Raw genomic sequence first — 27,882 nt, 5'->3', positions numbered from 1 at the left:
AGCTCAACTGCGTCGAGGGCCTGATCTACAAGGCCGGGGCCAGGCGGTCCTACCACCGCGACGCCCACTGGCTGCTGGCGCTGAGCTTCGGGTGCGAGGTGCGGATGGGCTTCCACCGGCACGACGACCAGGACCCGGTCGAGCTCACCGTGCCATCGGGCGACGCGGTCCTGTTCAACGGCGCGCTGCACTCGCACGCGGTGCTGGGCATCGGCGAGGCCGAGTCGGCGCCTGGGTGGTGGGCGTACCCCTTCGCCCGCGCGGTGTTCCTCATGCGGGACGCACGACAGACCATCAGCGCACGCAGGCGACAGCAGGCCAGGCGAGCCGCGGCTGTGGAGGGCGGCAAGGAAGCCGCTGCGCTGGCGGCTGCGCGACTTGGTGCTGCCGAGGAGCTCTAGAGTGAAGCAGAAGAGGAATCCCCCTGGTTTGTTTTGTTTATAATCAACATAAATGTACAGACATAGTGTTTAGTGACAGAGGTATTTTTGCCCTTCTTGTGGAAGAAGATGAAGGTGTCTAACGGAATGCATGTTGATCATTTATTCTCACAAAGGCATGGAAACCTGCACAATGCAGCAGGCTCACCACAAACTGGCGAACATGTCGGTCTTCTCGTATTGGACGGTGCTCACGTCGGTAAGGAGAGAGAAGGACTGCAGCATCTTGCGTACGCCAGGGTAGGTGGCGGGGCTGATGTTCGCCAGGTTGCACAAGGCGCGAATCGAGTCTTGCAGCTTGGCTGCGCTCTTGTGGTTCGCGAAGGAGCTGAGGGACTGATTGTTGACGTTCAGGTTAAGCATGCCCGCGCTCACGACGTACACGGCAAGGACGTTGGTGGTCTTCGTCGAGTCGCTCTTGGTGGTCGAGTGCAGCAGGCCCAGGAGGCAGCGCTGTTGCAGGCACACGAGGGCCTTCGTGTCGTCGGTGAAGTCCATGTCGAAGATGGGAGCCATGTCGCCCCGGAGGGGACCGACCTTCACCTCGAAGTAGTTGAGCAGCATCTGGATGCAGGGAGAGAGGTTCGCCAGGCTGGCTTGCGGCTGGTTGGAGATGCGAATCTCGATGTTCATGGCAGTGGTGGTTGGAGGTAGGTGTTGCTGTTGGGCGGGACTGTGGGTTGTGGTTTGATTCAACAAACACCCTTTGACGGCTTTTAACGTCGTTCGGTCGTGGCGTGTCAAAGATGTTCACCAGGAGAAAACCTAGCAGAGCAGTTCACCAGGAGATGATAACCTTGCAGCATGATAACCCGGTGATCTCCCCCTCGCTGCAAGGTTTCATCATCTCCTGGTGAACTGCTGCGCTGCAAGGTCATCAACTCTGTTCACACAAGGCAATCACGAAATACTGTGCAACTTGGTTATCATCTCCTGGTGAACAGTCTCGTTGCAAGGTTATCATCTCCTTATGAACAGCTGCTCTGCTAGGTTATCTCCTGGTGAACATCTTTGTCTCCGTGCAGCACCAAATAACGCTGCAGGCAGATAAAAAAGAGCGCCATTGAGACAGAATGTTCACGCACCACACCCACATCAGCACACCAGCATGGACGACAAACTCACAGTTGGGACTGCAAGCAGCACTTCGGAGCCTACACCCCCTTCCGTTGCCTCTGCCGGCAACATTGAAGCCCAGAATGGCGACGTACGTCGTGGAGGCCGGGTTCTCGCCATCAACCCTAACTGCTGGTCTTGCTTCTCCTTCTTCGGCCTGGCTTTGCTGGTTGGGCTGGTCGGCGCGGCCACCCTGGTGGACATCGTGTGGGGCTTCATCGACCACGACGAATGCTTGAGCAACACAATCTTCGGCCTGGACAACGGCATCGTCTACACCGTCTCCTCGTGTGTCCTTCTGGCGTGCGACCTGGTCCTGTGGCTCGTCATCCCTAACTGGGACGCGCTGAAGAGCATCGCCAAGACCCTCGTGTGCACACTACCTGCTTACCTGCTGGCGGCGAACTACGTCTTCTACGGGTACCAGCTGTTCTCCAACTTCCCCGAACACCCGGCCGCTCGAGCCATGTGGATCTTCGCCTACCTTGCGTCCCTTGCTGCGAACCTAGCGGCGCTCGTCTTCTGCATCGCCTTCAACTTCGTCATGAAGGTAGAGATCTCCGACATCCATCGACTCTTTTTTGTGGGCGCCATCGCCGTGCAGATGGCCGGCAAGGTTTTCCTGTGCGCTGTCCTCGAGGTTCGCCCCCCCCCCGGTAGTCTGGTTGCAGTCACACCTCTCAACCACCAAAAAAATAATCCCAACCTATTACGTACTTGCACGTTGGAAAGAGAAGACAATACTGATTGTTATTGGTTGCAGGTGAACCTGATACATTGCCTCAATGTGACTACGACCAACCTGGGGCTGCGTCTGGCTGCGCAGATGTCCATTCTGTGCTATCTGTTCTTCGCGATCCTGCTCGGCGTCAACATCTGCCGGCACATCATCTCGAGCGACGAAGACTTGGACTACTTCTCTCCAACACATCGAAAGGCAGACCAAAAGGCCGTGTGGATCAAGATCCAGGACAAAAAGCCCTTCTTTTGTTGACAAACAATAAAAGAACATGCCATGTACATACCCGGGAGGTCGAACTGCAGCGACGTCGACCCCAGAGCGCCTGCCGCAACGAGCCGTATGAGTGTGTGGTGTCGTGTCGTGCGTATGCGGTGGTGCGTGTGCGCCTCTGGGTACCGATAAGCAGGCCAAAGTCCGGGGCAGCGGGGCGACAGCCGGCGGGGCTGGGACATGGCCTCCTCTGCGATGTCGGTCACCACGAAGAGCTGCAGCGGGTAGGTCGATGCGATCGCGATGATCAGGCCCACGATCACGAGCATGGCGAAGGGCTCCTTCTTGCCGTGCGGTGGCTCGGGGTGGTGCGAATCATCTCCCGCCCCACTAGTGGGCCATTTGGATGAAGGCGGCGGTGAGGATCACCACAATGCTCGTCAGGATGGCCACGTTGACGAGCATCGCCGCGAACGGCATGTGCTTCAACTGGCGAAAGATGTGTGTGTGTGTGTGTGTGTGTTTTACCTATTACACTAGAAAAGCATGCACGCGGACTTGGGTCAAGTGGGTCAAGTTGCTCGGCCCGCCTGTGTTGTAGTGAGGCGCAATCAATGGGCGCACACGACACCAAATGGCATTGTGTGTGGTGTGTATGTGACAAGGGAACACGCACCTCTTGGCCTGCACCAACATGATCATCGAGTGATTACGGAGACGAAGGCCATCAAGCTAGCGAGAGTGAGGATCCACCAGCCACCCGGCCACTGAAAGAGACTGAATGAAGCTTAGCAGAATGTGAGTACTCAGAGGCACCAGTGCGCACGCACCAGAAGGCGTAGGGGAGGCCCAGGATGCCGCTGCCCAGGCACACCTTCACTAGGTTCTATCATAGCCGTAGCGGCGCGTGAGCGTGTGTGCGGGGCGGGCTCAAGGTGAGCACCATTCATGAGCACTGACCAAGAGCACAACACGTGTGGGAGAGGAGACTCACAATGCGCTTCCGCCCTCATTGACGGCATGTTCATCGTCACCTTCGCTCTTGCCTCACTGTAGGTGTGCACTTGGTGTCGGTGGTGCAACCTCTGCTACGATGATTGCACCATTTATCGCGTGGCAAGGTGAGGTACAACATCCAATTTAATTACAAAAGCTAATTACAAAGCGATGTGGAAGAACTACAACACGTACCTCCTCGTTTGTTCAATGACGCTGAAATGCACATCGTGCATTCTTTTGATCCTTGAATCTCTTTGCCGGTGGTCAAGCCAGCACGCAAAAGGGAAACTCCGTGCTTGAAGAAGGGGGTGTAGCTCACATGGTAGAGCGAATGCTTTGCATGCATTAGGTAGCGGGATCGATACCCGTCACCTCCACACATTTTACCGTTCAACCAGTCTCCAGCATGCTTCAGCTTTTTGCACTAGGTCTCAAGTTCCTGCATACCTGGAGGACCCTGGGTGATGATGTGGCCAGTCTCAACGGTCACTGTCAACTTGCGCGCCAAATTCTGGTCGTTCCCGCCAAATGGTGAGGAATTTCAGGTTTCTCAAATTCTTAGCGGAACACATTCCGGTGTTGACCAATGGCAGCGTGTGGCGGTTTTTCCCGTTGGGCCGGTGTTGCCCCTCGCGCGGTCTTCCCTCTTCTATTCTTCGTCTCCCTTCGCGTCTCTAACGGCCACTGCTCCCTCGATCAGCGCTGATTCGTTAATCGATCGACCAATCTTTCATCTGCGCCACTTGCACATCATCCACACACAGAATGACTGCCGTCTTGAATTCGTTGGGTCTGGAGACGCTCGAGGAGCTGTACTACCATGACGATCCCCACGCCGCGAAGGAGGAGAAGAAGAAGCTGAAGAAGAAGGACATCGTGGATGCCATCAGCGACAAGATCGACACGTACGCCATCGAGGTCTTCATCGCGTCGCTGCCGCTCGCGCAGCTCAAGACGGTCGCCGAGAAGGCGAAGGTGCCGTTCAAGGAGGAGGACAACAAGAACAGCCGATCGGTGCTGTCCAGGCGACTCACCGAGCAGGTCGTGTCTGCGGGCTTCGATGAATTCCTCGAGACCGTCGATGCCGATACGCTCAAGGCCGTCGCGGAGGACTTTGACGTGAAGGCCGACAAGAAGGCGATCGCTGAGGCCGCTCGCACCTTCGCCGCCGAGAGGTACTTTGGCAACTTCGATGTCGAGTCGCTGCGCGCGCTGGCCGAGGAGCTCAAGCTCAAGCAGGCCGCCAAGACCTCGAGCAAGAGGAAGCTCGTCGAGGCCATCGTCACGCAGGAGGATGCCGAGCCCGTCGAGGCCCCCAAGAAGAAGAAGCAGAAGACCGATGTGGGCAAGAAGAAGGCCCTCGAGAAGGGAATCACCTACGACGAGATCTTCCAGCACTACTACGTCGAGGAGCTCAGGGACTTCGTCAAGTCCAAGGGCATCAAGGTCTCGGGCAAGAAGCCCGTCCTCATCAAGCGCATCCTCGCCTACCTCGCCGGCGAGACCGAGGGCATCATGGCCGGCGACAAGACCGAGAAGGCCAAGAAGAAGAAGAAGGCCACCACCAAGAAGGCTGCTGCCGCCAAGAAGGGCGCCGCCTCCACGAGCGCCAAGGGCAAGGGCAAGAAGGAGGAGAACGGCAACGGCGACGAGTAAGACGATGACGATCCACTCCGCCGCCGCTACACTCTTTTCACCAACCTGCTAGATCGCACGCACTCGACTCTTCTCTCGATCAAGCAGACTACGACGCGCTGCTACTTGCTTTCTCTTTTTTCCCTCCATGCTTTACATCCATTAAGCTCGCTCGATATTCGAACTTACCGATTCCCTCCCCTTCGCCTCCTCTCTCTCGACCACTCGCCTGTGGAGTGAGAGATTGAGAGTGTACAATGATGACCAAAGAAAGAATTACAAACCAAACCCCATCGCTGTCCCATCTTTGCCCATTTCGGCCCCATTTGTAGATTTACAGTGTCGTGACCGCCCACTAGTGTCCCAAGGCAGTGATAGTCATTCATCAGCGCATTTCGGTGCCCTACGTAGGGCATCTTGAAGATGTGGGGGGGGTTAGACGTCGTGGCTTTGATTTCTGTTTATTTGATTTCTGGTTGGACAAGAGGCAGGCAATGACATCAGCGCAGGCCTGCCTCGCTGCGGAAGCGGCCGGCGGCTGTGAAGGCCTCCGAAGCGACCGAAGCGGCAGGACCCTTGGGCTTGCTGCCGTCGGCGGCGGACAACATGCGTCGCTTGAAGGCCGCCTCGAGGCCGGCGCCGAGCTTGACCAGGGCGATGGTGAGCAGGATCGTGACGTGGCAGCCCAGGAAGAAGCGTGCCATCAGCGACAGGCCCATGGGGATCCACACTGGCCAGAGAAGGGATGGCATGAGCGTCGACCAGGCGCGCACAGTGTGTGTCGTGTGTAGCGTGTGTGTCGTGTGTGTGTCATCGTGTGCGTACGGTATTTCCAGCAGAGGGTGAGGACGAGGGTGTGGGACACAAAGAGCCACAGGCCCAGGCGGTAGAGGTGGTCGTAGAGGAAGGGCACCATCGGCGCGTTCACGAACCGGAAGGCGGCGCCCAGCAGGCACACGACCACCATCCACGTGCCCGCCATCGAACCGATCCTGCATCGCGCGCCGGAGGTGAGCAACCGACCGCACACACCTGACCGCACACGCAGTGCCGCACACGCTCACCCACACTGAGGAGAGGAGTGGTACCGTCGGATGAAGTGTTTGTGGATGGGATAGGGTCCGCGGATCGAGGAGAGCATGCTCTCGAAGAGGATCGGGAACACGTTCCAGAAGACGAACACGAGCCACACGAACATCTTGTTGCCGTCCCTGAATACGAAGAGCGTGTTGTGCTCGTCGAAGAGTTTACTCTTAAACTGCAGCGATGTGTGTGTGTGTGTGTGTGCCGTGTGTGCGTGTGTGTGTGTGTGTGTGTGCCGTGTGTGCGTGTGTGTGTGTGTGCCGTGTTCGTTGTTAATGACCTGTGTCGGTTGATCGCTACGAGAGGCCAGTGCGTACCTCTCCGGTGTAGATGCCCACCACGAAGAAAATGAAGAACTGCAGATAGAAGAGCTCTACACGACGAAAAAAAAGAGAGAAAGCGAAGGATGAGCGCGTGGTGTTGGGGGGGGGGAATGGTGAGCACTACCCTTGGGGTCGGGTTTGCGGATGCAGAGGACCCAGGAGAGGGCGACGAAGGCGAAGAAGCCCAGGCGCAGGTCGCACCGGTGGGGCCAGTACATGAAGGCCGCCAGGGCCACCATCGGCACGAACAGGCCCGCCACAAAGTACGCTGGGCGTGTCCGCGGATTCCAAAGAATGTGAGGCCATGCCACGCGCGCATTCTTGAGATGAGCGCGAGTGCGGGGGGTGGGGGTACCGATGTCGGGGAGGTCCATGGGGGTGAGGCAGAGGAGGGCCAGGGCCGACGCACCGGCGAACCCGCCCAGCACCGCGAACAGCTGCGACTTGTCAGCAGTCTCGGGCGAGTCCTGGCCACACATCGAGCGCTTGTGAGTGTCCTGTCGTGTGCGTGTCGTGTGCGTGCGGTGGGGCGTGTGTGGCGTGTGCGGTGTGTGGCGTACCTTGATCCACATGACGAGCGGGAGCGTGAGTGCGATGAAGGCCATGAGGATGAGCGTGTACCACTGGGACCCGATGATGCCGAACAGGCCCGCTCGCACGAAGCCGCCCTTCTCCGGGTGGAAGTCGAACAACCACGCCCAGAACCGCAGCTTGTACTCCCACTCCGTCTCTGAGACCCCCGCACCGCGCCGTCACCGCAACCGAAACATCAGCCATCATCGCACACTCGCCGCACACGCACCACAGCCACACGCATACGACGTACCGGTTTCGGGCGTGTAGATGGGCGAGTGCTCGCCGCCCCACTCGATTGGCGCCACCTCGCACTGTTGTTATAAAGTGGTGAGAACGCACACACTCGTCGCACACGCCACACACACACACACACACACACACAGAGCGCACGCGCGACGAGGGAGGGGTGTACGCGGATGATGTTGAAGAGGACGCCGATGGCGAGGAGGTGGGAGAGGCGCCAGCACGAGGCAAGGACGAGGCCGAGGTGGGTGACGACCTTCTCGCGGGCCGTCGGGAGGGCGGTGTGGAAGAAGGCCATCGCCCTCTCCTTCTCGCGCTGCTTCCGCAGGTACGAATTCACGCCGATGCTCATCGAGATCCCAGAAATGAAGAACAGCATCGGCACGCACCTGTGTGCGACACACACACACACACACGACACACACGACACACACGACACACACGACACACACGACACACACACGAGCGTTGGTGTCGTGTCGCGTGATCGTGTAAAGTGCAACGTTTGTGTGTGGGCGTACCAGTGGTAGCCAAGGGAGACGGCGCGATAGATGTAGAGGCCGGGCTCGTGCTGCTCGTCCTTGTCCCGCCACCCTCCCGCCTCGTACTGACTGATCTGTGCGTGTCGTGCGTGTCGTGCCATCAGCAACGGGCGTGTGTGCGTGCACGGCACGGCACGACACGACACGAACGGAGTACACGGGTCGTGCGAGAGGAGTACCTTGTAGGTGTGTCCGAAGACGACGTAGAAGATGCAAATGAAGCGAATCCAGTCGAGGCCGTACCACCGCTCGCCCCGCGCTCGCCCCCCAAGCTGGCTCGTCATCGCCTCCTTCTCCGCCGGGGAGTCGTGGTCGCCCACGATCGTCACCTCCACCTCTGTGTGGTGCGCGCCCCCGCCATTCGTGTGACTGCTGCCACTGCTGCTGCTGTGGCCGGCGGTGTCCCATGTCATCGCCGCAGGTCGTCCTCGCAACTCCATTGTATTTGTGCTCTGCTTCACACTATTTTTTCATATATATATATATACATACATACACATACACTACATTAGCACAATGTCAACATGTAGAAACCAACATTGCCACGTGCTAGCTGTACCTTGATGGTTTGGTGGTTGGGGGTTGAGTTGTTGTTTGGTTGTGTGCGGCCAGAGCGAGCTCGTTTGGCGGACTTGGGGGGTGTTGAATGGCTGGTGGTGGACCACCAAGTCATCACACAGATCGCATGGAGGACCGAGGCGAGGGGAGTTGTCTGTCCCTTGTTCGGTGCAGTTTTCGGCTCCTCTTCGTCCTGCCGGCGCAAGAAATGCCGCCGGAAAAGCCGCCCTATCAGAGCTTCGCGCTGACGTCAGCGATCCAAGGCTACATTGCTAAAAATCAATCAAAATGAGAGATAGATTAATTGGGGGAACATGGCACCTTCTGCTTCGAAGGGAAGGTGGCGCTTGTTCCAACGTAGTGGAGGGATTCCCCCCCCCCCATTTCCAGGCCTAGGATGAAAAGGCTTATTCACATGAGCTCCTTAATTACACTGCCCCAGCTCTTCAGGGTTGCTTCTTCTTCTTGCTGCTTGCGCTCTCCTCCTTCTCCTTCGCCGCTCCATTCGATTTCTTCTTCTTGCTGCCGCTACTTCCGACAATCTTGAGCGGCGCGATGCCCAAGATGTTCTTGAGCGCGGCCCACGACGGGTGGAAGGCCGCCACGCTGCGTCGGTAGGCCTCGTACCGCTGCCCGAACTCGTCGTCGCCCTTGAGGCCGCCCTCCTCTAACCCGGTGGCCACCACGATGAAGGTGATCCACAGCCCGGCCAGGAAGAGGTGGTTGACGGTCCACGCCGGCAGCACCGCGTAGCACCACAGGAAGCCAGCCGCGGCCGGGTGTCTCACCAACCCGTACGGGAACCTCAGGATCAAGTCACCATGTGGCCGCTTGCCTGTGTGTCGTGTCGCGTCGTGGCGTGCGTGTCGTGTCATCAGCATTCATGGAATGTGTGGAATGCGTGTGCGGTCGTGCGTGTGTGCGGTGTGACACGCACCTTGGTCGTATTGGTAGCGAGCCGTGCCAAAGACGTGGTCGGGGAGCGACCAGAGCAGGCCGACGATGAGCACCACGCCGGCGGCGAACACGGCGCCCGAAGCGGCCCACACGTAGGGCGACACGGCCAGCGGGTCCCACGGGGCTGCGCAGGTGTCGACCGGCCGCCAGGTGTGGACGTTGAGGCCCCAGGCCACCCAGGCGACGGTGGCGAAGAGGGGCCGCTCAAGCGGGTGCTCCCACAGGCCGAGGGCCTGCTTGACCGCCTTGCGGGCCAGGATGGAGTGGGTGCCCCACCACAGGGCGAACCAGAGGAGGTTGCTCACCGCATTGCCCACTACGAAGTGCTCGCACTGGCCCGCACTACACGAGGCACGCCATTGGCCAGCACACGTCAGCCAAGCCAAATAAAAACAATAAAAAAAGACGAATAAAGGAAGAGCTGGCAAAACGTGACGTACGGGAGAGGCGGCTTGGCGTCGAGGGTGACAAGGCCGAGGTTGAGCGGGTCGTTGAGGAGGTAGTTGAGCCAGTAGGCGAACACCACGTGGGTGGCGACGAAGGCCACGCGGGAAAGTGTGTAGGAAAGCACGGCGGTGGCTCTGCCCATGCTGGTGGCGATGAATGAAGAGAGTGGGGTAAAGCTGAACGATTGGACTTTGACCACTTTGCGCCTTTTGAGCTTGCCCTGCAAGGCCCCGGGGATGGCAAGACTGTTAGCCGAAGAGTTTGCGGCGTCGTGAGTTGTGTTGCGCTTTGAGAGAAGGAGAAGAGAAGGCGCTGGCTTTCAGGTGAGGTTTCAATAATGGTGACGAAGAAGTCAACCGCCAAATTGAACAAGGTTAGTATCGGCGATTGGCGCCCCCAGTCGTGCGCGCCTAAGAAGAGGAAGCCGAAAGGGCACCCCATAATGCCGACATGTCGCCTGGGCTGTTGGGCGTAAATGTCGACAAGGAATGCGTGCGCTGCATTCCTGACCACCACACGCACAACTAGGCGGAGGCGAGGGGCGCAGTGGTGAAGAGGAGGATGGTGAAGGCGATCGGGTGAGGCGGCGGCTCGGCGGTGACGGCCACGATCGACAGGTGCTCGCCCGCCTTGAGCGGCTTCGTCGGCGTCAGCACCCGCAGCCGATTGTCCGAGAACGGACCGCTCGGCAACTGCACTCATTCTCATTAGCGTTCAATGTGTGTCTTGTGTGTGTCTTGTGGGTCGTGTGTGTCGTGTCGTGTGTGTCATGTGTGTCGTGTGTGTCGTGTGTGTCGTGTGTGTCGCACACGAGGGGCGTACGGTCTTCTTCTTCTTGTGGTGGTAGAGGCAGAGTCGCACGGCCACCGGGCCCAAACGCCCACCTCGCCGCTCCATCATCGCGAACGCCTCCTCTCCGTCGTCGCCGCCACCCATCGCCGTGGTGACGTAGGCGTAGAGGTGCGTCTTGTCGGTCGTCTTGAACTCGAGCCGCGGGTTGTCGAGCGGTCCGCCCTGGCGGCCGGCGTCGTCGGGGTGCCACACGCCCTCGAACGCGGTCACGGCCATGCCCTCGCCCAGACTGGGGATTGGGGTGATGGTGATGCCCTCGGCGGAGTCGTTGGCCTGCACGGTCAGCGTGAACGAGGCCGCGCAGCCGGGCTGGGTCGATAGGACCACGACCACGTCGCCGCCGCTCTCCTTCATCGACAGAGTGTGCGTCAGCGCGCAGTAGTCCGGTCGGTACGGCCCTGGCACGTCCCACCCCACCCACCGACGCGACGCATGTCAACCCGCACGAGCTCGTGCGTTGTATTGCGTCGTGTGTGTCGTGTCGTTGGTCGTGTCGTTGGTCGTGTCGTTGGTCGTGTCGTGTCGTGTCGTGTCGTTGGTCGTGTCGTGTCGTGTACCGGTAGTGGTGATCGGGGGCTGTTTGTTGAGGTAATGGCTACGGTCGGTCGGTTTGTCTTTGGCCGCCCGCAGCAGTGCCAGGTTGACATTCACCTCGCCTCCACTCGCGCTATCCAAGCCAAGCAAAGAAGGATTAATATCCATCCATTACACCAACACATGAATGTGTAACAAGCAAACATCAATATAATAAAATTGAATATATCAACTATAAGCTATTAATATAAATACCTGTCGTAGGCGCTGAGAGTGGTCTGGAAGTGGACGTGGGCGGCACTGTGGGAAGGGCGGAAGGAGACGAGGTACATCGGGTTGAGCAGGTACGTGTCCAGGCCGAATGGCCCGCCCACCGTCGTTTCGTGAACATCTGTGCCCTCCACCTACGCAAATAAATAAATCAGTAAATAAAAAGTAAATGAATTAGTAAATAAAAAGTAAATAAGTACGTAAATAATGAAAACGAAAATGAAAATGAAAACGGACGCAAAGGGTACCTTCTTGTGGGGATCCCACGAGCCCTGGATTTGCTGCTCGTGCGCCCAGTGGTCCTTGGGGAGGAGGGCGAAGCGGTCGACCTCGGTGCCGGGCGGGGCGAAGAGGCGCAGGGAGAAGGGGAACGTGGAGTGGGCCTCCTTGTGGCACACGAGCACGGTGAACGTGCGCGGCTTCGGCCCGGGTTCGAGGTCGAGCTGGACGAAGTAGTTGTCGCCCGTCACGAAGCGGCCCTCGTGCACCATCACATTCCTGTGTCCGCACTCTTGCTCAGCACACGACACGACACACACGACACAGCACACGACACAGAACACGACACCGCACCTGCCGTCGTAGATATCGTTGATTCTCTTGCCGCCGTTTTCAAAGATGTGCAGCGTCATGTAATCGTCGCTGGTAGTGGTGAACTGATCAGGCGCCGCCTGTGGTGCGTGCGTGTGGGTGATTGGGGCGGGAGGTGCGCGTACGTCTTGTACGAGTCGACGGAGCCCTTGCGCGAGGTGACGTGGTGCGTGGCGCCGGTGTGGTGGCGGGTGAGCACCAGATGCACCGACGTGCGGTGCGGTGGTGGTGCGACGGTCAGCACATACTGCGGCGAGTGGACGTAGGACCGCGGGTCGATGTACAGGTCCACCTTCATTGACGTCACCACCAGACCGTCCCTGCCACACACGACCAACGACACGACACGACACGACACGACCAACGACACGATACGACACGACCGCACACAGTTAGCGCCACAAGTCGCTGGCGCTCCGAGTGAAGTCTGCCGACGTACAGCTGGTGCAGGCGCGAGTCGTGAAAGGGCGAGTCGATCAGGGTGGCGGCCTTCTCGGTAAGCCGCGGCAGGGCCGGGATGACGGCGTGCGCGATCCGCTGGTCCGCGTAGCACGCCTCCGGGTCCCACCCTATGTGCAGCTCCGAGTAGTACCTGCACCGTTGCCAGCCACTTAGCCTGTGTGCGTGCGTGCGGTTGTGTGTGTGTGTGTATGTGTGTGTGTCGTGTGTGGTGTAAAGTACTCGAGCAGGTCCTCCCAGCCGATCCAGAATACGCCGTTGTCAAAGTAGTGCTGCGCGGAGAGATCAAAGTCCAGGTCTTGCTGCACCTCCTCGGTCCAGCTCTCCGCGTCGTGCTCCGACCACTTGCCGCGCCAGCGGTGGGCGGCCCACGGGTTCTTGAGCTTGACCAGCCGTTGGCCGTCGCGCGTGCATCGGACGTCCAGACACGCATACGCGTGGAACGGCAGGAGTCCTTTTTGTGTGCGCAGAACAGTCAGCGCGTGTCGTGTCGTGTCGTGTCGTGTCGTGTCGTGTCGTGTCGGTGCGTTGGCAGTACCGGTGGGGTGGGAGGTCCGGTAGAAGGAAGGGATGGCGGGGTCCAGGTCCGACTCGGCCAGCCCGCCCGTGGCAAACACCACCAGGCACTTGCCCTCACTAAACCCTTTCTCAAGCTTGGTCCTACGTTGGACACACACACACGTAGACCGCACACGCAACCGCACACGCAGACCGCACACGCAGACCGCACAACAGACCGCACACGCACACGACACAGTGTTGGTAGTGTGCGACGGGGCGGGGCGGGGCGTGTGTGCTTGCGGTGGCGTACCAGAGATGGTCGATCTTCCTCGAGTTGGCCACGAGGTCGCTGAGGGACACCGCCTCGGGGACGAATCCGAAGAGGATCTGCATGTCGCTAGCCGCGTGCGTGCCGTGGATGTAGGCCCCGCCCTTCACCTTCATGTAGGCCTTCTCGATCAGGCTCGCAAACACCTCCGACCTGGCGGCCAAGTGTGTGTGGTGTGTGTGTGTGTGTGGTGAGCGTGCGCTGCGATCGGTTTCGCTTCCTTTGCGGCGGGGGTGGGTGCCAAACGCACTTGTTGGTGGAGAAGGTGCACAGCGGCCGGCCGTCCATGTCGAGCGGGAAGAAGTCGTCGACCACCACCTTACGCAGCGCGCCATTCCTGAGCGAGTCGTGTGCGTGTGCCGTCGTGTGTGTGTGCAGCGATGTTAGAAATGCATGCAATATCGACATCAATGCGAAGAATGCACTGGATTGGGCTGGGTAGGGGGGGGGGGCGGGTAGGGAAGTACCAGAAGAAGCGGAAGGCGTATTTGCCCGAGGGGTTGTAGACAGGCAGGCCCTTCTCGTTTTGGGGATGCACAGAGGGACCGAGGATGTCCTTGCCGAACCTGACGATGGCGATAGTTCCCCATATGTCAGCACACACGCACGCACGCACGCATGCCACACACACGAGCACACACGCACGCACGAGCACACACCGCACGCGCACACGACGTACTTGAGTTTGTGATTGGCGCCGGTGGCAAGGGTGGCAAGGAACGCGCAGTCGCCCAGAATGTTGCTCTGTGTCACGGCGTACGGACTCAACCCCTCGCCTGTGCGCACGGTGGTTTCGAACGGAACAAGGATCAGCGCAGGCGAGGTCTCACCGACCGGGTTGGTGGGGGCGGCGGAGTACCAATGAGCATCTTGGGCTGGGCGATGAACGACGAGAGTCGCATCCACGACGAAAACTTATTCGCTTGCTCCTAATTGTGCGCGTGTCGTGGTGTGTGTGTGTGTGCGGTGTGTGTGTGCGCGCGCGTGTGTCGTGTGTGTGTGTGTGTGTCGTGTAGAACATTACTAAGAGAGATGGTACATGACTGCAGTAACGGCGGCGAGTACCGGGACAAGCATCAACTGGCCGTCCGGATCCTGAAAGGCCCCAAAAGCAAAAAAAAGGAATGAGACCCAATGGACCGACAGTGCACTGCTGCGGCCCAGAGCTGGGTGGGTGCACAGTACCGTGTAGGCGATGTCGTCGGGGTAGAAGAAGAGCTCCTCGTCCAGGTCCCGCTGCGTCCACTCGGGGAACGCGCACGCGTGCGGCTTCACCGCCTCCCCGGCTGCTTCATCGCCTTCGTTGTCTTCGTTTTCCACCACGATCGTCTTCTTCCTCGCGGTGGCGGTCTTGCTCGTCGCCGTCGGCGCCTTTTCCTTCCCTTTTCTTCTGGTGAGCGACGCCTCCTCATCGCACTCTTCTTCTTCTTCCTCTCCGGTACCAGCCGACACCAGCGGCGCTTCGCTGTGGCGGAGGTCGGTGTGGCCTGGCACACAGAATAATAATAATAAAAATAACAATTATTATTATAATAAGGAAGGCCGTCAGCGAAAGGGTGCGACGAACCCTTGGTGTCGCTGGGCTTGGTCGGTTTGCGCGGTGACTTGACGGGTTTCTCCTTTTCGGCGGGCTTGGCCTGGGCACGCGGATGTGAGCGAATGGGCCGGGCGTGTGGAGATGGGAGAAGACGCCGGCGTCACTTACCTTGATCTCGGGTCCGTCTCGGCGGACCTTGAGCACAGTATTGGGATTCTCTTGTGACGTCTGCTCCATCCGACGCAGGTCTACATCAAACATTTCGATCGCGGGCTACGCATGCCACCACACCACACCACACCACACACCACACATACACACGCCACACACACGCACGCACGCACGCACGCACACACACACACACACACACACACAAACACAGCAACGCACACAACGCACACCGCAGTTTTGAAGTGTCAGCACCACCAGTAAACGTCAACGGGATGAAGCAGGAGCGCACCGTCATGAGGCGGACGCTGAGGGTGCCGAGGCACGCCTGATAGGCTTCCTCGAGCTCTGCCGTGGTGCTCTTGTCGTACTCCTGTGCGTGCGTGCGTGCGTGCGTGCGCATGCGTCACCACCGACCACTCTGTCTGTTCACCCGCCGCACACTGCAGCTGCAAACAAGGGGCCGTGCCGTGTGGGTCTCACCTCCCAGAAGCCGGCCTCACCAGGCTTGCCTCGCTTCTTGGGGTTCTGCCAGTACCATCGCACCTGGGGTGCGGGAGAGAACGAGAAGTTTTACGTAAAAATAAATCATCAATCAATTTAACAAAAATAAATAAAACCCAATAAATAATAAATAAAGAGTCTTCTCAGAACATGTTTCAGGTGAGGGCGCACCTTTTTCTTGCTCGCTGCCCAACGACGCACCGCCTCCATCTTGTTCGTAACAAATTGTTGTGTTTTTCAAATTCAACTGTTTTAAAATGTTTCAAACTTTTCAAATATTTAAAACCTTTTCATGGCGACTTGGCTCAGTTTCTTCAAAACTGGGCAGAACTTCAAGGAAAGAGCCTGCCGGCGCACAAGAGGCCCAGTTCTTTTCCTCCTTCTCATCCACAATCCATCCACATCATCATCATCAGCTGCAGCTATGCGCCGCACCTTCGCGTTCTGCTCTAGCAGCCCCCACTTTGCCAAAGTAGCCAGTAATGGCCTGGCGCTCAAGAGGGCGGCCCGCCCGCTCATCACGCTCTCGCCGGCTGCCACCGGCTGCATGCGCCCTCCCCTCACCTGCACCGCCTCATCTTCATCTTCATCCTCTTCTTCCTTCCTGCTGGCACACCTGAAATCTTCCGCAATCCGCCCCAGCAGCAGCAGCGGCAGGCGGCAGCTCTTCACAGCCACCTCCAACCGCACGGCAGCCAAGACCACCTCCACTACACCACTCCTCGCCAGCGGCGGCCATCGCTTCGGGGCGGCCACCAAGACCGCCATCCGCTCCATCCGCATCGAAGGGTTCGCTCTACACATTCTTTTTTTTTGAAATTTTTTTGTTTGTTTTTTGTATTTTTTTGATTTTTTTTGGTTTGATTCGTTTAGATTTTTTGTTTTTAATTTAATTTAAATTAATTTATTGCAATCAGGCGTCCGCCGCGTTCGTACAACGGCCTGATGGGCGACGTGGGCGTGGTCGCGCCGAGGGACAATACGGCGTGGCTCCTCATCGGCGGCCTGGCCGCGCTGGGCCTGGGCGGCATCGCCCTGGCCGGCTACGTCAACCAGGAGACCACCACCATACCGACCCACGGCGACCTCACCACGCACCGGCTGCGCGCCACCTACGGCTACATGCTGGGCGGGCTGGCCACCACCGCCGCGAGCGCGGCGGTCCTGTTTCGCGCGGGCGCGGCCCACCGCGTGGTGGCCATGAACCCGTGGCTCTTCATGGGCGCCAGCCTGCTCGGCACCATCGGGTCCCTCATGGTCATGCAGTCCCTCCCGCCCGAAAACACCGTGGCCAGGTGCGACACGACACACGACACACGACACGACACGCACGACACACAACGTTATGCTGACGTGGCATCAATAATGATGTGGGCAGACATCTGGCGTGGGGCGTGTTCAACGCGTGCAACGGACTGGCTCTGTCGCCGGTGGCGATGCTGGGCGGGGCGGTGGTCACCAAGGCCCTCGTGGCGACAGGCGCCGTGGTCGGCTCGCTGTCGCTGGTGGCCGCCGCCGCCCCGAGCGAGTCCTTCCTCTGGATGGGCGGTACGTACGATTATTGACCCAACCACCAGCATCAGATCAGCAGCTCACTTGTGTGTGTGTGTGTGTGTGTGTATGTGGTGCGTGTGCGTGTGCGGTGACAGGCTCGCTGGGCGTTGGCCTGGGCGTGGTGATCGCGGCCAGCATGGGCCAAATGTTCTTCCCGGCCTCGGCTTTCCTCACCGGCATCACCCTCTACGGCGGCCTGGTACGTGTTGCGTGCGGTCGTGTCTGGCCCGCGTACTAAAGGGCCTGCTCCCCCGTGTGTGTCGCCGTATATGACAGGGCCTGTTCGGGATGATGATGCTGTACGACACTCAGCGCGTGATGCACAAGGCCAAGACGGACGAGGTGTACGACCCCATGACGCAGAGCATCGCCATTTACCTCAACACCATCAACATCTTCGTGCGGATGGCCACCATCATGGCCAACAACCAGGGCAACCGCCGCCGCTGAGCCCCAACCCAACACTCAGCTTTTTGTTTGTTTGCACACAGCACAGCTTGCAGTCAAAAAGCACAGTTTTTTAGAATTGAGTTGTTCTGATCTGTACACCTGTTCACTTGGCCTCATACCAGGTGCTGCCGGCCTTGCCGTCCACGGCGAGCTCCACCAGCAGCTCCTCGCCCTCGGGCATGGGGTTCTGCATGACCTCGATCAATCGCGCCAGCGCCTCCTCCGCCGATTCCTGCACGACACGTCTCCTTCAGCACGACCGTGTGTCGTGTGTCGTGTGCGGTTGTGTCGTGTGTGTGTCGTGCGGTGTGAGGGCGTACCGCGGGACCCTCGAGCATGAGCTCGTCGTGAACCTGGAGGATCATCTTCCAGCCCCACCTTCGCAGCAGCTCGTCGTGATGCGCCAGCACCATCGCATTGATTACAATGTCCGCTGCTCCTCCCTATAATACCCATGCGCCGCACACGACACGCACGACACGCACAACACGACACGACACGCGTGTGTCAGTCTCTGGCGTGGTGCACTGTCAAGCCAGAGAGAAGCCCATTTCGATATGGTACCTGGATGGGCGTGTTGATGGCCGCACGCTCGGCGTGGCCGCGCATCATGGGCTTGGAGTGGCTGATGTCCGGCAGCGGCCGGTAGCGGCCCATGAGGGTCTTGGTGTAGCCCGTCTTGCGCGCCGTCCTGATCGTGTTCTCCTGCCACTGCAGTACCTCCGGTCGATCCGAGTACCTGCGCCCCAACTTTAAGCGAACCGCACACGCGTGCGCACACGCCACACGACACGCACAGGCGCGCGTACCATCGCTGGAGAGTGTCTTTGGCCTCCTGGAGGCTGACGCCCCAGTCCTTGGAGAGGCCCATGGCCGTCTTGCCGTAGGCGATCGAAAAGTTGAGCGTCTTGGCCCGCTTGCGCTCCGTCGCGAATATATCCTTCAGCAGCGGCACCGGCGGCTTGCCCTGCTCCCCGCCCGCGCACGCAGTCGTCAGCCACACCAAAGCGCAAGTCTGTGTGCGGTCGTGCGTGTGCGTGTGCGGTCATGTGCACGTGCGGTCGTGCGTATGGAAGAGGCACCTCTCCGCCCCACTCGAGCAGGACCTCGCCCTTCTGGATGGCCTCCTGCACGTGCGAATACATGCCAAGCGCCGTACGCGAATGGAAATCGCCTCCCTGTCGCGCGCGCGATGCGCGTAAGGAATTGAATTCCAAGAATGCACACACACACACACACACACACGACACGACACATGTGCGGGGGCGGTACCTTTTGGAAGGCGTCGATCATGGAGCGGCACTTGGTCATGTGGGCCAGCAGTCGCAGCTCCAGCTGCCCGTAGTCGGCCACGATCAGCTTGTTGCCCTTCTCGCACGTGAACGAACTTCGAATCTTGAATCTGGTCGCGGCCCCCCCCCGAAATTATCAGTCAGCACCCGTGTGTGCGCACGCGCACGCACCACCGCACACGCACACGCACGAAGGCGCGACGTACATGTCCTTCTCGAGGGCGGGCTGGTTCTGGAGGTTGGGTCGGCGACAGCTCAGGCGGCCCGTCTCGGTGTTGATGTTGAGCGAGGCGTGGATGCGGTTGTTCGGGTCGACTTCGTGCTGGAGGGGCACGATGAAGTTGGACAGCAGCGTGTCGATGGAGGACATCTTCACCAGCGAGTCGATGGCCTGACACGCCTCCGCGCCCGCCTCGCCCTCCGAGAAGGCCTTGTACGCCACCCCGTACTTTGGCGGATTCTGCTCGGCCACCTCAAGTTAGTGTCGCGTGTGCCGTGTGCCGTGTGCCGTGTGCCGTGTGCCGTGTGCCGTGTGCCGTGTGCCGTGTGCCGTGTGCCGTGTGCCGTGTGCCGTGTGCCGTGTGCCGTGTGCCGTGTGCCGTGTGCCGTGTGCCGTGTGCCGTGTGCCGTGTGCCGTGTGCCGTCGTCACGTACATCGAAAGGCTTGCCGGCCAATTGCTTGAGCACCTCGGCGCCGGCCGCAGGCCAGCCGGCCCCAGTGTGGGCTGAGTGACGAGAAAAAAAAAGGGGGGAGAAAAAGTCAGTTCAGTGCCGAAATGGTGAGAGACGTGTGGTGGGCGGGAATACCGATGGCCGGGAGACCGAAGCCGGAGATGCGGATCTGTCGCTTCTTCTTGACCTTGCCCGTCACCGGATCGGGAATGCCTGCAAACCGGTGCGTGATTAGGGGCGCACGACACGACACGACACACGCACACGAAATGCGACGCGCACGGCACACGGCTTGCGCGTGGGTACCTTCGTCGTTTTCGATGTCAAAGAGGCGTTCGGCGGGCATCATGTCGTCGGTCTTGAGGTTCTTGCACGGCGCGAAGAAAAGCTGCTGCTTCTGGGCATCGCTCGTGGGGTTCATGTACCGGGCGTCCTGCGTGTCCTCCGTCAGCATCGCACGACGCACACACACCCACCACACGACACACAAGGTGTAGGCCACGCAACGAAGAGAAGTAATAAACCGACCTGGCAGTACTCGCTGGCCCACTCCTTGAACCGGATCTGGTGCTTCTTGCCCTCGGCCACCGCGACCTGCTCGATCTCGGCTAGATAGTCTACGTTCACCTGATCACGACACGACACGACACGACACGACACGACACGACACGACACGACCAACGACACGACCAACGACACGACCAACGACACGACATGCGATGAGTTGATGTACTACGGCGAGACTCACGAATGAGGAGCAACGTTGGGTACCTTGATTCCCTCCCGCTCCATGTCGGTGAGGACCTCGCCGAAGGGCAGCCAGTAGTTCTGGTAGTAGTCCCACATCGTCCGATTGGCGCCCGGCAGCGCCTTCTTGCCCTCGTAGACCCACGGCATCTCCCGCAGCTGGTCCTCCAACTTGTCCCTGTGCATACCTCGCATTGTTACAGCAATCCGTGTCATGATGCGTGTGCGGTGGTGCGTGTGCGGTGGTACGCGTGTGTGCGTGTGCGTGTGCGGTGGTGCGTGAGCGTACCTCAGTTCGTAGGTGCCACGGGTATCGTAGGTCGAGTAGTAGATCCAGTTGTTCAGCGCCTCCATGCCGGCCTCTCCCCTGCAGATGCAGTGCAGCGCCGTTGTTAGGTCTCTCTCCGAACGCGGCGGCGCTCAAGCCGCGGGGGGGGAGTGCGCGTGCCTCTGGATGGCGTCGAGGTTGGGCACGACGATCTCCTTGCCCAGCGTGCCGTCCTTGAGCACCTTGTTCCGCCCAAAGATCTCTGGGCAATGAACGGCGTGCGGTGCGGTCATGTCAGTGTCACACCCAATCGGTTGACAAGCGCAGGGCTGGATATAAGTGAGGAGGAGAAGCGGCGCACCTTTGATGGATCGCTTGGTCTCGCCTTCGAGCAGCTCGCCGGTGAGCGCCTCGAGCGAGTACTTCTTGCCCACGCTCGTCCGCGCCGCGTCCCACAGACGCGCCCTGATTGTGGCGTGCGTGCGTGTGTTAGGCGACAGCATAGAATGGAATGGTATACAAAAAAAAGCGGATTGAGCGCGGCGTACATGTGAATGGTGTCGCCACCGAATCCCTTCACGTCGATCCCGTGCCGCCACATCATGGCTCGATCGAAGCTGTAGTTGTGCCACACCTGAGAGGGAGGAAAAAAAAGGAATCAGCCACCAATTGAAGACGATGATTGATTCCCCCAATATTGAACCCACACTCGTGCATGCATGCATAGAAAGAGAGGAGCACCTTTTTGATTCCTTCATCTTCAAAGTACTCCTTGAAGAGGTCGAGCACCCCGCGGGCGTCGTCCATGTTGTCGATCCACAGGTTGGGACCTGCGCGTATTTGGCCACCCACGTTTGTAATCCATGAATTGTTCGCATTATTTTAAAATATTAATAAAAAAACACATATAAATAAAAATAAAAAGAACAAAAAAAGAGTAGCGGGAGTCTCCACTTACCGGTGCCGAAATCGACGTCGGGTCCGCAGTACACGGACGCGCAAATCACTTCGCCGTAGTTGTAGGGGCTCTGGTGCTTCACCTCTGCGTGCGCGTGCGATGGTGGCGTGAGTTTGGTGCTGTTTTCTACAATCGCGCGTTCAACGCGGGTACGACATACCGATTTTGATGGCTTCCGTGTCGCAGGCGTGGTAGCGCTCCCTGACGCCCGGCGACCGCAGGATGCGCAGCACCCGGCGGGCCTCCTCCGGAGTGTCCACGATCGTGACGCCCTCGATCTCCACCTTTGGCCTCTTCAACGCCACCGCCACCGACAGAGGCTGTGACATCGGCAACGCCTCCTTAGTGTCGGCAATATGTTGTGTGCGCGCCTGCGTGTGCGATGGTGTGTGTGTGTGTGTGTGTGGTTACCGCTGGCGGAGCTTGCACGGCCTCTTGAGTTGGGTTGTCCAATCGTGGGCGGCCGCGCGTGGATGAGGTTCGCGGGGCAGCTTCAGCCGCCTGCTCCGCCGCGGTCGGTGGGCAGATCTTGTCCAGCTTCGAAATGATCGATCCGAACGAGTGCTCCCTCAAGAACGCCAAAAACTGTCGACAACACGGTAAATCACACACGACACACACGACACACACGACACACACGACACACACAACACACACGACACACACGACACACTACTGATTTAACAAACCTTGTCGCGATTGATGGGCTGTCGCTGCAGGTCTTCGAGCAGGACGGGCATGGGGATGTCGTGGCGCAGCTCCACCAGCGCCAGCGCGCGGCGAATAGTGTCCACGTGCTCCTCGATCCTGCAATGTCATCACCGCCTTTAGTTGTTGTTTGAATCGTCATTAGCACGCGCACCGGCTGAGTGGGGGTTAGCGTACAGCTGTCGCCTCTTCTTGTTGGTGATCTTGGCCGTGTTGGCAAGCAGCTCCTCGACCGAGTTGAACTCGCTGATCAGCGCAGCGGCGGTCTTGGGTCCAATTCCAGGAACGCCGGGCACTGAGGCGCAGGAGAGACCAAGAGAGGCTTAGCCTTGCCTTGGTGGCGCGAGCGCGCACATTGGCCAACGAAATGGCTGTATGTACCGTTGTCTCCGTCGTCGCCCATCAGGGCGAGTACGTCTCTGACCTGCCTGGGCTCGACCTGAAACTTTTTGCGCACCTCTGCTTCATCTGTCGGGCGGCAAAGTGATTCGCGTCAAAGTCGCTCATAGTTGATTCAACTGGTGTGTGTGTGTGTGTGTGTGTCGTGTGTGTCGTGTGTTTTACCGAATGTCTTCTTGCCCACGGGGTCGTAGAGCTTCACTGTGGGACCCACGAGCTGCATCAGGTCCTTGTCCCTGCTGATGATCGTCACCTAATGGGCGTTCGAGTGAGACCTCGTGTGCTTTCTAGCACCAACGGTGGGTTCGCGAGGGAGTACGCACTCGGTGGCCCTGAGCCTGCGCGACCTTGGCGTAGCACGCGATCAGGTCGTCTGCCTCCATGCCCTCGGCCTATCGACTGTACGGTGAGCCAGACAGACAGCTTTGGGGCTGGTATCGCCGTACCTTGATGGTCTCTATGCCGAGAGCTCGCGTTGCATCGGCCACCAGCGGAAATTGCTTTCTGAGCTCCTGTTGTTGTGTTGTGTTGTGTTGTGAGGCTTGGCTACTGGCAAGTGAAGCTGGGGCGAGAGTAGTGGCTTAAGCGTACGGCGGAAGGGGCCGACCGGTGCGCCTTGTACTCGCCGTACAGCTGCTTGCGGAACGAAGGCCCCGAGTCCACGAACACGCCTGTGGCCACGATAGCGCACATCACAAATAGAAATAATATGGATTTAAATCATAATAGAAATTAATTTAATGGGATCAGATGCCAATGGATGTACCGATGTAGTCCGCTCTGAAATGGGGATCTTGCAGCATCTTGAGCATGGAACGCGTGTAGGAAAAGAGGGCGGTGACGGCCACCCCCGCACCGTTCGTCATCTCGGCAATAGGCGTGTGGTAGGCGCGGTGGGTGAGGAAGGAACCATCGATGAGGATGGTGTGAGGCATAAGCTCGGCCGGTGCAGGTTGATTGAGTTCACCATTGATCTTAATCGCGCCATTTGGCTGCGATTGCTGCGATTCGAGAACAGCGCGTTCGATTTCCGTCGCGATCGCGATGGCAGGCGCTGGTGCAGCACGTGTTGATGCACTGCGGCGAAGGAGGGGAAGAGATGTCGCCGTCGAAGGCTGAAATCGACCTCGCATGGTCATTTTAATCGTCGAGATGGAGGATGAAAGGGGTCGTTTGGGCAAATCTAGAACGTGCAGAGCTGCAGTTGATCGTAGCACGGTGCCCCCTGCCATAGACGCAAAGCGAGAGGTGCCCTTGGTGATCCATGCATCAGCCGCCCGCAGCATGTTGCTGCTGTATGCGCTTGGTGAGAAATCTGTAAAAGTTGTTTTTATTCTTGGAAATACTTGGTCTTGGGAGGATGAAGAAGGAGGGAAGTGTTTTCCTCTTTACAGGCTATGTGCAGTATGTACACGACAGACCAAATGGTGGCTGTGCAGGGTGATGATTTACAGCTGGACCAGCAAGGGCTGATTGTGATGGTGGTGCTGATGGGTGGGAAGAGTCGTGGTGGGGACAGGCTGCAGCTTGGCTGCCACCTCCTCCTTCTTCTTGGTGTGCTCCCTATCATCGATCGGACTGCGACACACTGGACACACCGTCAACCTACATGAAACACAAAGCAGGGATTGGTTAGGCAAGGTACAAACCACATTGTGTGTGTGGTCAGTGTGTGGTCTGTGTGGTCTGTGTGTCGTGGTCACAGAAGCCAAACATCAGACACCGTACCGTATGGAACAAGCAAAGCAGATTTCCTGATGGCCGCAGGGATGGAGCTTGATGTCATCCTCCTGTGCGTAGCAGATCTTGCACAGCTCGTCGTCGTCCAGTTGGTCTGTGGGGTCATCGACTACGCCGCCCTGTGCTCCGGCGTGCGCGGACCACGCCATGCCGGCGCCGGGTCGCTCGCCCTCCGCCGCGCTCTCGGTACTCTCCTCCAGCGCAATGTCGTAGCGCGTCGCGAACTCGTTCACGCTCTGGTAACCCGCGGGCTGGAATCTGCGAATGATGAGTGCGGTCAGTAAACGTTGTGCAAAGCACGACACGCACGACACACGTGTGCGACGTACTTGAAGGGTTCGGAGCCAAAATTGAAGCGACACTGCTGGAAGGCGCCGAGGCTGAGGGCCGGGTAGAAGGCCAGCCCGTGGCGCACGCCGACAAAGGTGCGGGAGCCCAGCTCCCGGCTGAACTTTCCGTTGAGCGTGAACGCCATGACCCCGTGCTTCGTGTCGAAGAGGCAGCCGACCACATCGCCGGCCTTCCACCGCCTCTCCTTGCGCCCACACTGCGACACGCACGCACACAGCTCAGTCAGCACACCATAAAAACGCAAGGGGCGTAGGCCTATGAGATTAGCGGCATACCGGTGCGGATGTGGCTGCGTGCCACGCCTGCCTGCGGCACCCGTCGTAGGCGTAGGAGAAGAAGTCGTCGCCGATGCCCGAGCCCTCCTATACAGGCCACATAGTTAGCATAGCATTCCTTCGTCAGTCGCCCTATGAGGCGCGAGTTAGGTACCTCAGGCTTGAAGACAGAGTCCTTGGTGGCCCACCCGACCTGCATGATGCCGCCCGTGCGGAGGGTGACCTCGTAGTACCACCTCCCGCCCTCCCTGTACCCCCTCCCATTTCTACGCGTGCCGTAGTGCCCACTCAAAAGTGAGCTCATCTAATGGAAAATAAAACACTATTGTACAAAAAGAAAAGAATGAACGTACCTATCTACAGCTGATACATAGCAGTTGGCCCTGATGCTCCCGAACGACGCCGAATCGTTCCGCACCTCGTAGCAGTCCGCGGAGAGCTTGATGAAGTTGGTCCGGTCCGCGAAGCTGAGCGTCACCTGCTTGCCCGGCGGCATCCGGCTCTCGAGGTCCATTTCGTGGAAGTCCAGCTCGTCCCCATCCTCCTCCCCGTCTCCACCAGCACCACCGCCGCCGCCGCTAAGCGCCTCCGCCGCCGCAGCTTCTTCTTCTCTTCGCCGCCGGCTTCGACTGCTCTTGCTGCCTCGCCTGGCCCCGTTGTGTTGGCTGCTCACCTGGCGCTCCTCCGCGGCGGCGGCAGCCTGATCGCCGTCTCCCATCGCATTGGTCGCAGTAGTGGCGGCGGCAGCAGCGACGTGGAGAATCTTCTTTGGCTTCTTCTCACGTCCGGGCGTGTTCTCCTCCCGGTCACTGTCGCTGCTACTGCCTCCCCCGCTCCCGGCATGAACGCCACGTTTCCTCTTCCGCGCGGCGGCGGCGGCGTCAGTGCCGACCACGCCAGAGCGCGTCGATCCGTGGGCCAGGCCCCACTCGCACACGAGCCGGAGCTGGTGGTCGTTCGAATAGTGCAACAGCTCCTCGAGCCGCTCGAAATAGCCCAGCTGATGAGGATCAAGAAGTGAGCCAACAACAACAAACAACAACAACAACAACAACAACAACAACAACAACAACAACAACATGAGAGTGAACGAAAGCGAGGGGTGGATGGTCACCTCGCTGATACGGCGCGCGTTGTCGGGGCCCGTCTTGCTGAACTTTTCCAACGTGAGCAGCGCGTGCATGCAGACCTGCAATGATTCACGGACAGAGTGAGCATGATGTGAAATTACAGTGTTCGCACACAAAGACGCGGAAAAGGAACCGACCTCGGAGTCGGTCGTGTAGCGGTGGTTGGCGTTGTCCATGAGGAACAGCAGCACGTCGTCGGTCAACATGCGCGACCCAACACGCACTGCAACGAGTTCACACGAAGAGTGAGACACGTGAACATTGCGTGCGGTGTGCGCGGGCCGCATGCAAAGATTGCGTACGATCGAATTTGCCGGCGAAGGCGTTCCACGCCACCAGCGCATTGCGCATTTGGCCGGCGTTGGCCTCGTCGCGAGCGAACGACAGCAGATCCTCACTCGTGTTCAGAGCCCTGTAGAACATCGCAACACACCATGGTGAGCCAAAAGGAACAACAACTGCTCTGGTGTTCTGCGTGTGCGTGTGCGTGTGCGTGTGCGTGTGCGTGTGCGTGTGCGTGTGCGTGTGCACCTTCGCGAGTCGCACAGGGGCATGAGCTCCATGAGCAGGAGAAGCTGGGTGGCGGCGTCTGTGCGCTGGCCGTCCTTCCTGCGCCACTGCTTCTGGCCGAACTTGCGCGCCACCTTCATCACTATCTCCACCCACATTTCGTCTGTTGCACACCACGCCCACACGGCACACGGCCAACGACACAGAAGGAGGACATGAAGTGAGTGTCGGGCCATTACATGTTGTGAATCCAGGACCACCAGAAAAAGAAGACACCAACCAACCAACCAACCCCAACAAAGTAAGTAATAGTCGAGAACGGTTTCATGTATCACTGAGAAAACGAATTGTGCTGACGACCAATGCGTGGGAGTCCCATCCTGGGCTATCGCCAACGCGTTCGTGGAATTTGTGGTGCTGTAGAATTACACGGGCCGTGGTGACGGTGCTGGTAGGCGGATGGGTGGTGCTGGGGGGGGGGTACGCGTACCGTCTTCGGCTTGGGCGGCCAGGGTGCGCATGGCGGTGTGTGCCGTCTGGTCGTCGTCATCCATGCACTGCTTGATGGCGTCGGTCACGTCCTTGTCGTTCGACGGCCAGCAGCACGCCGCCAGCAGACACACCAGGCTCGTCGACATCTTCCCTGTTCTCCCTCTCTCTCTGCCTCGCTTTGTGGTGGCAAACGCTTCAAGTGATATATTTTGATGCTCTACTTCTAGAGAGGGGGGGGGCTCGGTCAGTCAGCAAGGCTGCAATAAATAATAAATAAATGAAATAGAAACGCATAAAACAAAAATTGATGTGTAGGTAGGTACTGGGTGTGGGCTGCTGGATGAGCGCTTGGGGCGATGTGCAAGGATGGTGAAGGTGAGTGCTGGCGACTTGTGTTTACCTTTAGTTTGGGTGGGGGCGATGTGGTTGACAGGCGCGTGCACCGCAAGCCACTCGCCGCAACGCCTTGCCCGAAATTTTCCTGCGACGTTTACCCCACTTTGACCCTCAAATTTTCAGCAGCCTTGGATCCGTCTCGCAAACAATTTCGTTCCATTCTTCACATATTTCGTGGTGATCTCCCATTCATGCACAGTCAAGAGCATGCACCCCTTCAATCCACTCCACAAGGAACCTTACCTATGAAGTGAGAGTGTTCTTATTATTGGTTCAAAAGAGATTGAAGTTAGCCTGTCCTTGACCTACTGGTTATCATCATTGG

The 27,882-nt window shown here is 58.8% G+C and overlaps 10 protein-coding genes across 10 annotated transcripts in view; 4 read left to right on the top strand and 6 right to left on the bottom strand.

Moving 5' to 3' along the window:
* The window catches only part of ACA1_184760 (uncharacterized protein), a gene marked incomplete at both ends in the record, with an annotated part of 844 nt that extends 443 nt beyond the window's left edge, over nt 1–401 (top strand). Inside the window, one exon of the mRNA XM_004342468.1 lies at nt 44–401. Coding sequence (XP_004342517.1) covers nt 44–401 — 358 coding nt within the window. The remainder of the gene's footprint in view (nt 1–43) is intronic.
* Nucleotides 402–584: 183 nt separating this feature from the next.
* Nucleotides 585–1,073, bottom strand: ACA1_184750 (uncharacterized protein; the record flags this gene model as incomplete). The annotated part of the gene is made up of 1 exon (XM_004342467.1): nt 585–1,073. The coding sequence occupies one exon, from the start codon at nt 1,071–1,073 to the stop codon at nt 585–587; it is 489 nt and encodes a 162-aa protein (XP_004342516.1).
* A 475-nt stretch (nt 1,074–1,548) lies between these two features.
* On the top strand, nt 1,549–2,550 carry ACA1_184740 (uncharacterized protein; the record flags this gene model as incomplete). The annotated part of the gene is made up of 2 exons (XM_004342466.1): nt 1,549–2,196; nt 2,320–2,550. The coding sequence occupies 2 exons, from the start codon at nt 1,549–1,551 to the stop codon at nt 2,548–2,550; spliced, it is 879 nt and encodes a 292-aa protein (XP_004342515.1).
* Nucleotides 2,551–4,272: 1,722 nt separating this feature from the next.
* ACA1_184730 (uncharacterized protein) lies at nt 4,273–5,163 on the top strand (the record flags this gene model as incomplete). Its single annotated transcript, XM_004342465.1, has 1 exon — nt 4,273–5,163. The coding sequence occupies one exon, from the start codon at nt 4,273–4,275 to the stop codon at nt 5,161–5,163; it is 891 nt and encodes a 296-aa protein (XP_004342514.1).
* A 479-nt stretch (nt 5,164–5,642) lies between these two features.
* Nucleotides 5,643–8,349, bottom strand: ACA1_184720 (uncharacterized protein; the record flags this gene model as incomplete). The annotated part of the gene is made up of 11 exons (XM_004342464.1): nt 5,643–5,872; nt 5,968–6,134; nt 6,231–6,400; nt 6,543–6,598; nt 6,670–6,816; nt 6,904–7,015; nt 7,109–7,278; nt 7,375–7,435; nt 7,537–7,756; nt 7,889–7,983; nt 8,089–8,349. The coding sequence occupies 11 exons, from the start codon at nt 8,347–8,349 to the stop codon at nt 5,643–5,645; spliced, it is 1,689 nt and encodes a 562-aa protein (XP_004342513.1).
* A 564-nt stretch (nt 8,350–8,913) lies between these two features.
* ACA1_184710 (uncharacterized protein) lies at nt 8,914–10,013 on the bottom strand (the record flags this gene model as incomplete). Its single annotated transcript, XM_004342463.1, has 3 exons — nt 8,914–9,302; nt 9,405–9,766; nt 9,865–10,013. The coding sequence occupies 3 exons, from the start codon at nt 10,011–10,013 to the stop codon at nt 8,914–8,916; spliced, it is 900 nt and encodes a 299-aa protein (XP_004342512.1).
* Nucleotides 10,014–10,395: 382 nt separating this feature from the next.
* ACA1_184700 (calpain family cysteine protease domain containing protein) lies at nt 10,396–15,825 on the bottom strand (the record flags this gene model as incomplete). The annotated part of the gene is made up of 22 exons (XM_004342462.1): nt 10,396–10,563; nt 10,694–11,121; nt 11,281–11,390; nt 11,513–11,661; nt 11,776–12,025; nt 12,101–12,169; nt 12,244–12,438; nt 12,558–12,710; nt 12,800–13,031; nt 13,116–13,237; nt 13,389–13,559; nt 13,657–13,743; nt 13,874–13,972; nt 14,086–14,182; nt 14,266–14,335; nt 14,472–14,501; nt 14,592–14,893; nt 14,974–15,043; nt 15,112–15,216; nt 15,404–15,484; nt 15,595–15,657; nt 15,787–15,825. 22 exons carry the CDS (start codon nt 15,823–15,825, stop codon nt 10,396–10,398), a joined length of 3,090 nt encoding a protein of 1,029 aa, XP_004342511.1.
* A 214-nt stretch (nt 15,826–16,039) lies between these two features.
* Nucleotides 16,040–17,619, top strand: ACA1_184690 (growth hormoneinducible transmembrane protein, putative; the record flags this gene model as incomplete). Its single annotated transcript, XM_004342461.1, has 5 exons — nt 16,040–16,404; nt 16,533–16,910; nt 16,994–17,163; nt 17,265–17,368; nt 17,446–17,619. 5 exons carry the CDS (start codon nt 16,040–16,042, stop codon nt 17,617–17,619), a joined length of 1,191 nt encoding a protein of 396 aa, XP_004342510.1.
* Nucleotides 17,620–17,722: 103 nt separating this feature from the next.
* Nucleotides 17,723–23,598, bottom strand: ACA1_184680 (5'3' exonuclease, SAM domain containing protein; the record flags this gene model as incomplete). The annotated part of the gene is made up of 28 exons (XM_004342460.1): nt 17,723–17,851; nt 17,940–18,062; nt 18,184–18,358; nt 18,429–18,586; nt 18,702–18,797; nt 18,892–19,021; nt 19,118–19,371; nt 19,566–19,636; nt 19,719–19,796; nt 19,890–20,016; nt 20,112–20,210; nt 20,355–20,508; nt 20,620–20,690; nt 20,805–20,860; nt 20,960–21,063; nt 21,147–21,232; nt 21,340–21,428; nt 21,557–21,640; nt 21,717–21,876; nt 21,968–22,141; nt 22,246–22,363; nt 22,442–22,559; nt 22,646–22,732; nt 22,829–22,916; nt 22,987–23,055; nt 23,110–23,175; nt 23,255–23,334; nt 23,430–23,598. 28 exons carry the CDS (start codon nt 23,596–23,598, stop codon nt 17,723–17,725), a joined length of 3,213 nt encoding a protein of 1,070 aa, XP_004342509.1.
* A 513-nt stretch (nt 23,599–24,111) lies between these two features.
* On the bottom strand, nt 24,112–27,307 carry ACA1_184670 (SPRY domain containing protein; the record flags this gene model as incomplete). The annotated part of the gene is made up of 11 exons (XM_004342459.1): nt 24,112–24,241; nt 24,392–24,661; nt 24,733–24,950; nt 25,030–25,116; nt 25,184–25,295; nt 25,383–26,029; nt 26,144–26,218; nt 26,297–26,382; nt 26,462–26,571; nt 26,691–26,832; nt 27,160–27,307. 11 exons carry the CDS (start codon nt 27,305–27,307, stop codon nt 24,112–24,114), a joined length of 2,025 nt encoding a protein of 674 aa, XP_004342508.1.
* Between the last annotated feature and the right edge of the window lie 575 nt (nt 27,308–27,882).

The sequence above is a fragment of the Acanthamoeba castellanii genome, assembly GCF_000313135.1.
Source record: "Acanthamoeba castellanii str. Neff unplaced genomic scaffold scf7180000084746, whole genome shotgun sequence".
NCBI lineage: Eukaryota > Discosea > Longamoebia > Acanthamoebidae > Acanthamoeba > Acanthamoeba castellanii.
This window is presented reverse-complemented; position numbering and strand designations above follow the sequence as displayed.